The sequence below is a fragment of the Telmatherina bonti genome (genome assembly GCF_933228915.1).
Source record: "Telmatherina bonti genome assembly, chromosome: 11".
Taxonomy (NCBI): domain Eukaryota; kingdom Metazoa; phylum Chordata; class Actinopteri; order Atheriniformes; family Telmatherinidae; genus Telmatherina; species Telmatherina bonti.
This window is the reverse complement of record NC_136629.1, coordinates 26540666-26552753: the sequence shown is the minus strand read 5'-3', so window position 1 is coordinate 26552753 and position 12088 is coordinate 26540666. Positions and strand designations below refer to the sequence as shown.

Genomic DNA, 12088 nt, shown 5'->3' with positions numbered 1-12088 from the left:
TTTTATTTAGTAAACCGTCTACACTCCATAGTCTATGGACTAAATTGTATTTTTCATGTTCTTCTGCAAGAATGTTTTGTGTGTATTAAATATTTTATGGCTGGGTAAAAGCAAAGTGCAAACACACTATGGTAAAACCAGAAACAGAATACACATGTGCCTACATGAACTCCTCTTTGGCCGCTGCACCTTTTTTTTCAGTCTTGAGGAGTTTAAAGCATTCATCGGATGGGTGTGTGAGCTTGATCAGCAAGACTGGCCAGCAAGCACAGTAACGCATTACTCATACTAAAATTACACCTTAAGTACACCCACATACACAAACTGTGAGTTATAATACATATCCTGGGATAGCCTTATTCTGTCTGTCTTGTAAGAGGAAAATAAAATTTAAATTTCTTGAATTTCAGCTAGCTTTAAGCACTTAAAGCAGGATCCACCCCTGCAGATGCATAGAATCAAACAAAAACCTGTTTTCAAGCCACAAACACAGACATTGCTCTATGTTAGTGCAGGCTAGTGTGATGTCACTCAGGGCAAAACAACAACCGGCTGTGCTGCTTGAATGAGAGAATCAGCAGTTCTGTGTCACTCTGAGTGATGTCCTTTAACAGCAGGATGCATGCAAGGATACGCTTTACAATATTTAAAAAAACACAACCAGATTAGTGTGTCACTGAGTCAGAACCACACACATGCAGACTGACCCACAATTTAAAGTAGTACAAAAAAAACTGCTTGCAAATTGCATCACAGTCTGATCATTTTCTCTTCATCCCCTATAGCACATAAAACTGCTTAAAACCCTGTAGGTGTTACATAATCAACACACGTTTTGCAGTCAAAGCCATGACTAGAAAGGCTCACTACTAAATACTCATACCTTTTCCTGTCTCAATGATCTGCACTGACAATACTAAACCATAGATGGGGTCATGTAACTGTTTATCCATATTAAATGCAGAATACTGAACTTTAAATTTAAGTAATTTATCCTTCTTCCCTTAAATTGGTATGGAATTAAATGTATCACACTGTTTAGAAAAACATTCTTTTAATAATATACATTTAGCAAGTTCCATGAAATTAAATTATATAGAAATGCTTTACAAGACAAAAAGAAACACTTTCAAGCAAACTGATGACTATACATCTCTCTGGTATAATGTTACTTTGTGAATTCTGGCAAACAATAGCGTAAAAATGAGGTTTAATCTCTGCTTTGGTTTTAAATTATGTGTAAAAAACCAAATACCAGTAGTTTCTTTAATTCTGGATTTTCTCAAGTAGCTAGCTTGTGCTTGTCTTTTTATCCCTCAGTATAAAGCTATGAATAGTGAGTTATTTGATCATATTAACTAAAATTATTATATGATATATTTTACAATATGTATTAATATGCAAGTCTGACTAACCTTTACGACAACAAAGCTCTAAAAGAAGGACCAAAATGCCTGGAAAATGTGGTTGTCTGTATACGCTCAACAAGACTTCATCAGACTTAGGTGCTCTTGTGTGTGTTAAACAGTTGCTGTGGATGAATCCTCTTCCATCATGCAAATCACCAGAAAGACATTAAAGGATTACTGCAACTTTCAACATACAAGCATACAGGCAAAGCCTTAAAAAGACATCTTCAGCAACATGAGTGTAACTGTCTAGCAGATGTTTAAAATCAGATGTTCATTTTCACTCATTTGTCTGAAATTCTTTTTTCCAATTTTATAAAATGTAAGCATGTTGTGTGAGATCTTCTGCTGTAAATTATTTTTGTAAAAATGTGCTTTCAAGTTGTCATTTAGTATTAAGTCTAATAGGCTGCATGACCTGAATTTAGTTAAGAGCATGACCTGTAGAATCACAGGTCAAGTTAGAGTCAAATCCAACAGACAGAGGAAGCACACGCGTGTCATGTAATCTCATTCTGCATGTAGGCCAAAAGGCACACATGGTTTTTGTCCATTGTTGTTTAATGTAGTTACAGTGTTAATGACATGTCTTTCTTGCACAATTAAACCCATTTTTGTGGTTTCATTGAATAATTTAGTGTCTGTAGTGCTAACGTGTTAGGGACTGTTATATTGTTGGACACTAAGCATCTATTTGAGCCTGAATGTCTTTTATATTTAGTTGTTGTCATGCTAAGCCAGAAAGACATTAGCATAAAGCATTAAGAAAAATACTGCATAATGTAAAAACAAGAAAATAACACAAAACGGTGCCTAAATGTCAGACACTATTACATTAGTGTAGTCTTGAAGACTAAAAAACGTTAATCATATTTTCAGAGTCAGAGAACAGAGGAAGAGTTTGACTTTTGAAAGGAGTCTTAGGTAAATATAGCTGGGTCTGATGGCAGGATTTATCAAATAACAAAACATATGGTGAGAAATCACTTACAAGTTTTAATTTATGTTCTTTTGTCTGGTTGGTCTGCTTCTTGGTGTCCAAGGTGGATGCTCTGTTTGGGGCAGAGGTTAGGAAGCTAAAATAACACAATCAGTTTTATCTTCGTTTGTCATCAAGAAATGTTATGCCGTCCAAGATTTGACTGCATTTAGGAAACCCAATAAAAGCTCAAGAAGAGCTGAAGCGATACTTTCAGGGAACATAATCTGAGAGTCATCCAGGTTGCAGTGTAAAGAGACTTAAGAATGGAGCCAAGAATAAGCTTATACAACAAAAAGACGAGTGGACCAAGGATAGACTCCTGGGGGACCCCACAAGTGAAGAGAGCTGAAGAAAACAGAAAAAAAAACTGTTCCTTTCATAGTAAAGTCAGGTTGGTTCCGTGGGTCTGTCTGATACTTTTTAACTGGGAGATTGTCTTCACCTGGCTTGGTAGTCTAATCATGGCCCCACCTTTATTTACAGCCAGCACTGCAAACTCTCAGGACAGTCTGGTTGACTTTGGCTTCAAGCATATTGAGTCTCAAAGGGGAGATGACTGCGAGGGAATGAGACTTTAAGCAGAAACTGGTCAGCCTGTTACTGTTTTCTTTTTGGCATTTTTTAATGACATCTATTACATAGTTTTTAGTTGGTTTTACTAGGTTCTGACTTTCCCCTCAACTTTTTAGTATTCAGTAAGGTACAGCCTCTGGGAAGTTTTTAATTATTTAACTTTGACTAAACGGGGACCACTGCTGAGGATCCAGCCCTCCTTGTTTTTAATTTACTTTCTGTCATTTGTCATCAATATCCACATTTACATGGAGACGTTTACCACATTCGGTCTGAAACCATCCCGATTTAAGATTTCAGGGCAGCTGTTTACAGGAGAACTCATCCATTCCGATCTGGTGTGTACATACACTAACATTCAAGCAGAATGGTCCTGTCTGACATGTGCAGAAAGATGTTTGCATCACAGCATTTGTCAAAGATGGAGAGGTCTACACACTGATCATCTCAGCTATGGTTTTTGCAGTTCTTTTAAGCAGCAGCTTGATACTCATTCGCTCCTACTGAAAACAACGAAGAGGAGACAGAGTTTGAATTAAAAACAAAATTTTTGCCACTGTCGAGTGATTTTTGTTTGTTAGTAACATTTTCCCAAGTAAGGAAACGCCACTAATTGCGCTTTAATCTCTAGTCAGAGCACGCACTGTAAGTGCCAACTTTCTGATTCAGCGTTTACATGACCCTAAACCTAACCACGATCAGTTTGGGAAGAGGAATATTTTACCCCTCTGAAACAGAATGAAAATCCTTTCGGTTTGACATTTTTCATTTTATACATGGATTATTTTAATTCCAACAGAGCTTTCAAACTGATTGCAATTGGAATATTTGAGTCCATGTAAGCGTAGCTAATGTGGGGTTTGTGTGTGCCTGCCTCTGTGTGGAGCACGTGGCGATGTTGTGGTTTGCTTTTCAGTAAGGCTGGCTGCCCACGAGTGGTCCCATCCGTTTACATCTTTTTAAGCGTTTCCCCTTGTGTCTCTCTTTCAGATTACCCAGATAGCACCAGGTTGGGTGCATCTTTTACAATTTAAGTCTTGTTTTGTTTGTTTTTTAACGTTTTATCTAAATAAACAATTATATTGGATGATACACCTCTGCTTGTTTTCAGTAAATAAGTATTTGAACTACCTAGGATCACTTTAATTCCAACCTGAAAATGAAGATACTATGGCTAACAGCATCAGAGACGGCACTGACATCTAAAATATCTAAAATAGATGAGTCATCAGAGTCTGTTATCAATTAAAGATTATTAAAATCTTCGAAGGTATAAATAGGTAAATGCTTTAAAACCAAACTGAAAAGCCTCAGATAGTCATCAGTTAGATACTTTTGGAGCTGGGTAAGAGAAACTTTCTTTAACAGTTCTGAAAGAAAGGGAAATTAATAGGGACAGTTCCAGACAAAGGAAAGAAATTAATTATAGCCAGGACACTTGGACCAGCAACATCAAAAACGTCTTTCAGCAGACGAGAGGGAACAGTGTATTAGCCACACCCTTAAGACTTCAGGTGATAGACTGCTTCAGATAGAAAGGAGAGGGAGAATGGCTCAAAGTGATTGAAAACAGATGAGCACCTAGAGAGAAAAGAAGGATCACAGCAGAAAGTCTCATTTGTGATCTGATACCAGCAATATTAGCAATAAAGAAACCGAAGGAAGTTCTCACAGATTAATAGAGATCCTGGAGGTCAAGAAGAAACAGGTGGGTTGATTATCGCATTTATAACATTGAATAAAACACAAGATATCCATGGGGTCTAATTTAGCTGTCTTAACAGCTCTCTGACAGGCTGAGAGCAAATCTCTCAACATAGAAAAGACAACTGCAATTTCATCCTTTTACAATTCCCAATTTTTCCCACATGTCTGTCTGACACCATTGGTAGCATTATTAAGCCAAGGTTGGGTTTTAGGTTTGGAGCACTCTTTGAAGGGGGTTAGGGAGTTGAGAATATTTAAGCAGGTGATATGGAACAGAGCAAGAAGGTGGTCCGCAGTCATGTTTTCTGGGGACTTGTCAACAATTAACTGCTGGACAAGATTTCTGACAGTGCATCAGTAGCAGCAGTAAATCATGCAAAAGCAATGTACAGGCATACAAGCTTGATCACACTGACAAGGAAGAAAAATCTCAATACAAATAAAAAATCAACCATACAGGCATGTGGTCAGGAAATTTTAAATTGCATATTTCAAAATTAACTATAGTTAATAAGAAAGAACAATGTGCCGTGTGTTTCATTGTTCGTTTGTGTTGCCTTTCACAGACTGAACTACATTAAAAGAGTATATTAAATTCTAAAAGTCTTCAACCACTGGCTTGGTCAGGCAGCAAACATGAATACTGAAATACTCTAACTCAATCTGTTGGTTTCCCTGTATAGGCTATTATGAATTGGCTTTCATTATGTTTTTTTTTTCTCTGTCTGTAAAGAGTCTTGAGATGGTATTGCCGTGATTGACGCTATATAAAAAAAGTTGAATTGAATTGAATTGAAATAATTAAAGCAATAATAAAGAAGTATTTAAAGCTCTGTCATATCTGGGCATAATTTAGGCCAGAAATTCAGAAAAGCCTTGGATTAAATTATTTGTGTTTTCTTCTGTTTAATCCATTCAACCAGTAACTAGTTTGATATTTGATGGCATGCTCAGTGTCATTTCAAAAATCCTTTGCACACATGATTCTAAATAAAACTGCAGAAGTGAAAACAGGCATGTGTAGAGGGTCACAACCACCCCCACACACACACACACACAGAAAACAGACATACTCCAACCATGTGCTGAACTGCTGTCAGTCATGTGACAGTGCCTTCCTCTCTTACAACCAGATCTCTGTTCTCTACACAACGTGCACACGCAAACACACACGCTAGCTCTTCCCCTTTCGCTCGGTCACAATCGGTGACGTTCAACAGGAAAACACCGCAAAGTTCAGTGTGCACCATCTGCTGAAACCAACTGGGTAAATTCACGATGTGAAAGTGAAACCTTCTGTTTCAACTGTCTGGCTCAGTCAACGCTTGATCATCGCTGTCACTCGCGGGTGGCTGGAAAACCTCAGAGATCAAAAGAAACAATCCCAGACGCTACAAAACCGCTCCTACCTCTGATGTTTCAGATCAGCTGTTTGTGTGAAAGATAAAATCCACGCATCTCCTGCAGAATTACCTGATAGACTCACCACTAAACTCCGTAAATGAGGTGCTGCTGGGTAGGATTCAGTTGCAACAGTGAAGTGTAGTGTATGTCTCACCTGTGCAGAAGAGCGACTGAGCGGAGATGTTGGTCTTCTCCTCTTCAGTTCCACGCACTTCCTCAGTTTACAGATCTGATGGCCCGTCCTGCGGTTCAGGCAGCAGCTGCACTGCCCACAGTTAGTCTTCCTGAGGCACGGCTCACACATCCCACACCTGATCCGCTTCTTCCTCTCCTTCCTTTGTGGTTTTGGTGTCGTTGAGGAGAGCAAGCCGGCCCCCTCTGACCCCCAGCACCCAGGCAGAATGGTAAGACCGGGCTCTCTGTAACCTGCCTCAGACTCAGTGTCAAAAGAGGAGCGAGTGCTGTCTGAGCTGCAGGAGAAAGTGGAACTACTGTCCAAGGAAGGAGTAGAGATCTTTGGCACTGTGTCCTGCTCTGGCATTACTATCTGAACACTGTCGTCACTGAGGTTTGGCTCAGGCTCAGCAGCGGGGACACCTGTGCTCGACTGAGTAACCAATGACAAGGAGCGCAAAGACGTGTCTTTCTGGCTGTTGTGGCCACATGTCTCTTGATTTAACCCCCTATCTTTGGTCTCTGCTGTTGTGCAAGCTTGTCTTTCTCCCTCTGAAAACGGGAACAGTAAGCTTTGCAGTTGTTGTGGTTCTCCATGGCTGGACTCCTCAAAGCCCCAAGGTTTGAGGGAGTCCCTGCGGATTATTACTGGCATGTTTCTTTTCACTATGACAGTCTGCATCTTCGAAGCAGTTTCGAAGACAGTTGAGCACCCTGGGGATTGAGGTTTAGCACCATGAATGGTAGATTGAGTATTTTTATTACCCTGGCTCACAACCTCTAGCTTACATGAATCTGAGGTGGAGAGGGCTTTGGTGGGATTTGAGGTAGCTATGTGGGAGACCACTAAAGCAGGCGCCGGTGACTTTGAAGATGCCGTTGGTCCCTTGTTAGAATGAGGTGGGTCTGGTGTTTGACAGGCTGGAGAGATGGTCTGAGAGTCAGCAGGACTGATGAAAACACCATTCTGCTTTTCTTGGTTTCCTTTGTTTTCACTCTCACAATTACCCAGCCTCTCAACAATCTCCTCCATTTCTTCTATGCTCTCGCTTTGTCTTTCAACCACTCTCTCTGCTTCCAAACTGCCTCTTCTCTCATGATTTATCTCCTCTTGTCTCTCAGAGACAGCTGACACTCTTTCATCTGTCCTTTTCTCTTTCGTCCCCAACATGTTACCTTCCTCTTGCTTGACAGTACAAACATCATCTTGCTTACCATCTCTTGCAAGATGATCAAGCTCATTTGCAAGGATAGACGAAGTGTCATTTCTCTCCTGGCTGCCCTGCACCCCTGATGAGCCACTGCTCATTAACTCTGAGGTGTCAGAAGACTGATCTCTGCCTCTGTTGCTACAGAGTTTTGGCTGTCCATCAATGCCATCACATACTGGGACGCCAGTGATACGCTCCAAGTCACCTTCACTGTTATGGCTGACAGCCTTTTTGTCTTGGGTTATCGGACTGTCACAGCCGTCCTCCACATTGTCTGCCAGTGAGTCATTATGAGCTGTTGAATTAGCATTAAGAGGGTTTTCCTCTTCTGATTTAGCATTGTTTCCTCCAACATCCTCATCTTTAATACTCTCAGAAACGTCATCATCAGTTTTATGATCACCGATAGGGGTTTCTTTGTTGTCACAATTGTTGGGTTTCTTATTTTCCTCGTCAAGTGTTGAGTCATCGAGGCTGATACTTGTAGGCTTCTTTTTCGTGTTTCGTTGCTGGGATGCTGTTCCCTTCCCAGTGCTTCCCCTGTTGTTTTTTCCTCTTCTGCATGGTTTTGGAGACTGTTGGGGAGTAATAGACACTTGTGTGCCCCGCTGAGATTTCCTCTGCCCTAAGGGGTCTTGTACCTTGCCACAGTTTTCAGGCAGACTCCTTGACCGTCTAAGCCTTGCAGATACTGTTACATTTTGGGCATGACTACCTCTGCTTGGAGACCTCCAGGGATCCTGACCCACCAACACATTAGCTCCTCTTCCACTGGGACTTCGGCCTGACTTTGCCTGAGCCCTGGTTGATGACCGAGTGGATTCTGCGAGTCGTTTTTGTAGTGTTTCAGTGGCTCTTCCTCTGGATTTGTTACAGATCTGCCCCTTGGTGCTGGTCACTTTCTGGATGTTTTTCCGCTGAGCAGGTGTCTGTCTCCTGGTGGGTTTGGTAGTAGCAGGCATGGCTGAGGGTGTGGAAGAGAGGACCTCTGGGAGCCAGCATGGGAGCCTGGTAATTTGTTATCCAATACTCAAGAGAATTTAAAAAAAGAAAGAAAAAAGAAAGAAAAAAAGAAGTTTCTCCTCTCTTGAAATCTAAATTTCAGATTTAAACTTAAATTTTAAATGTTGATTCTGTTGTTACAGTGAAGCTGCAGAGCATGACCTGTAAAAAATAAAATAAAAACATGGTGAAAAATAATAATAATGAAAATGTACTCTCAATTTTAAATGCATTTTACAGTGCCATGCAGAAGAAATTCAGAAATTTGGTTTGTAACTTGATATGACATATTAATAACACAATGATATAGATTATTCAATGTATTTCTCTACTTTGTCTCCTACAAATAACATTTTACCCCTCATTAAATATTCACTCGAACGAGCAAGGGCAGACGGCTGAAAGGCATATTCCCCCTTGCACTGTAAAATATGAAGAATAATCAGATATATATATATTTTTAAAAAAAAGCAGCATAAAAGCAAAAACAAAAGCCTAAAAAAGTCAGGCTTCCGGAGGGACTTTAACAGTTTAAAGGGCAGGCACGTTTCGGAGAGGCTCTGGCCGGAGGTCGAATCCTGTTTTCGTCTTCCTGACTGGCGGAAGAGAGGGGTTATTACCGTGTAAAAACCGCCCTCAACCTCGCTGTTTATTATTATTATTTTGCACTTGACCGCTGTCATTTAAATCGCTTCATTAACACGAACATCGGCGAGCCCGGAAACCTCACTTTAGTCCAGGTTGTTTGGTGTGGTTTTATTTCCACGTTTACGGCTGAAATGGTTTACATACCACAGAGAGACAGTTGCACTGTCTGAACTGCTAATAATACTCCGCTTCAGCGAGACCTTGTATTGGTTTCCCTCTTCGGCAAATATAGACTGCTGGTAAGTTCAATCCTCTCACGACGATGACACATGGACATGGTACGAGCACCGATAACAGGAACACACATCGAGCAGAATTATTGGTTTTCAGCGCGCGCCGTGTAGTCTTTACGGAGCGCGACACCCGTTAAAATGTAAATCCCTCTTATGTCAATCCATTCAGGGCAGCCTCGCTCACTCTCCCTCCACCAGACGCAACCTACGGTCCCTGCTGGCCAAAAACTCGTCGTCGGCTCTGGAGGGAAGAGTGGGCGTGAAAACCTGGACTGGAGTCCGCTGCAGCGCGCCCGACCTGCCGTGTGTGTTTTAGCAGGTGGACACAGGAGTGTGCTAAAACAAACAGGTCACTTAAATAGACCCACTTGCGTCGGCTAATTGTTTAATGATTTATTGTCTGCTAATTTTAGCAAATACGTGTCAAACCGGCGTATTTAGGAAGAACATTTTAAATAAATGTTTAAAGACTGATCAGTGAACACATAAATAAAAAGGAGACCCCAAAAATCGGTCCTGCCTTTGTGGCCCAGAATGGCCCATGTGCCTTCATGGATACCGTCAAAAAATTCAGCTCCTTTAAATATGAATAGTAAAATGCAAGTAAGTGAGTGAGTAAGTAAGTTAGTTAGTTAGTTAGTTAGTTAGTTAGTTAGTTAGTTAGTTAGTAAGAGTGGACACAAATAATTTGCTAATGAAAAATAAATAAATAAATACACATGCAGATTCCAACACAGTGACAAGGATTTCCTACTGTGTGCTTAATGGAGTGAGAAAATACAGGTACATCTTAGAAAATTAGAATATTATAAAAGCTTTCAATATTTTTGTCACTCATTTCAGAATGTGAAACCTATATATGATACAGATTTATTACACATAGAATGAAACATTTTAAACATTTATTTCTTGAAATTTTGATGATTGTGGCTTATAGATAATGAAAACCCAAAAGGCAGTCTCAGAAAATTAGAATATTAAAAAAAGACATTTTAAACAGAAATGTCAGGCTTCTGAAAAGTATGTTCATTTCCATGATCTCAATACTTGGTTGGACCTCCTTTTGCATGAATTAGAGCATCAATGTGGCATGGCATGGATTGATCAGCATGTGGCACTGCTCAGGTGTAATGGAAGCCCAGGTTGCTTTGATAGCAGCCTTCAGGTCATCTACATAGTTGGGTCTGTTGTCTCATCTTCCTCTTGACAATACCCCACAGATTTTCTATGTGGTTCAGACCAGGTGAGTTTGTTGGCCAATCAAGCACAGTAACACCATGGTCATTGAAGCAGCTTTTGGTACCTTTGGCAGTGTAGGCAGGTGCCAAGTCCAAAAAAAAAAATCAGCATCTCCATAAAGTTTGTCAGCAGGAGGAAGCATGAAGTGCTCTAAAATTTCCTGGTAGATGCTGTGTTGAATGTGCACTTCAGAAAACACAGAGGACCAACACCAGCAGATGACACGTCTCCCTATACCATCACTGACTGTGGAAAGGTCACACTGGACTTCAATTAACATGGATTCTGTGCCTCTCCACTCTTCCTCCAGACTCTGGGACCTTGATTTCCAAATGAAATGCAAAATTTGCTTGTATCTGAGAAACAGTCCAGTCCTTTTTCTCCTCAGCCCAGGTGAGATGCTTTGGTCGTTGTGGCTGGTTCAGGAGTGGCTTGACACGAGGAATGTGACATTTGTAGCCCATGTCTAGGATTCGTCTGTGTGTAGTGGCTTTTGATGCGCTGAGTCCAGCTTCAGTCCACTCCTTCAGTCCAGCTCCCCAAGTTCTTGAATGGATGTTGCTTGACAATGCTCTCAGGGCTGCGGTTTTCTCTTTTGCTGGTACACCTTTTCTCCCTCCACTCAACTTTCCATTAATATGCTTGGATACAGCACTCTGTGAACAACCAGCTTCTTTAGAAATTACCTTTTATGGCTTTCCCTCCTTCTGTGGAGGGTCAATGATTGTCTTCTGGACATCTGTCAAGTCAGCAGTCTTCCACATGATTGTGTAGCCATCTGACCCAAACTGAAAGACCATTTAAAGGTTTAGGATATCTTTGCAGGTATATTGAGTTAATTAGTTGATAAGGGTGTGACACCATGACTTTCGAAGATTGATGTTTTTCACGATATTCTAATTTTCTGAGACACAGCATTTTGGGTTTTCATGATCTATAGGCCACAATTATCAAAATTTCAAGGATTGAATATTTTAAATGTTTCATTCTATGGGTAGTGAATCAATAAAATGCATTGGTTTTACATCTGAAATGAGTAAAATATTGATATTGAAAAATATTGAATGAAATATTGAAAAAAATATTGAACTTTTTCATAATATTCTAATTTTTTGAGATGTACCTGTAGAAAGAGCAGACATTAGAAACGATGGATCCGATGAAAACTGCTTCTGATCAAAGTGTAGAAACCATCTCCGTCTCTGCTCTTCTTTTCTAGAGATATTATCTCAACCAGTTTCAGCAAAAGATTGAATGGATATCATTTCTTTCTTATGAAATAATAATTAATTCAGGACCAAAATTACTGTATTCTCTAATAAGGAGAAAAACAGATTCAGTATTAAGATATAGACCAAAGTTCAGAAGAAATAGATAATCTTAAAAGTCTTTTATTCTGATATTATTATGCATAAACACAGAAGCTTGCTCTAACACATAACACACAACAATAGCTTGATAAAGAAGCTTCTCACTCATTGTTAATGATGACAGTTAAAAAAAGTC

The 12088-nt window shown here is 40.1% G+C and overlaps 1 protein-coding gene across 1 annotated transcript in view; it reads right to left on the bottom strand.

Moving 5' to 3' along the window:
* tet1 (tet methylcytosine dioxygenase 1) overlaps positions 1–9512 on the bottom strand; it is a 31673-nt gene extending 22161 nt beyond the window's left edge. Inside the window, exons 1-2 of the mRNA XM_079248653.1 lie at positions 9255–9512; positions 6230–8624 (exon numbers count right to left, since the gene is read on the bottom strand). Of these exons, the coding sequence (XP_079104779.1) occupies positions 6230–8422 (2193 nt within the window). The 5' untranslated portion in view covers positions 8423–8624; positions 9255–9512. The remainder of the gene's footprint in view (positions 1–6229; positions 8625–9254) is intronic.
* Positions 9513–12088: the final 2576 nt, after the last annotated feature.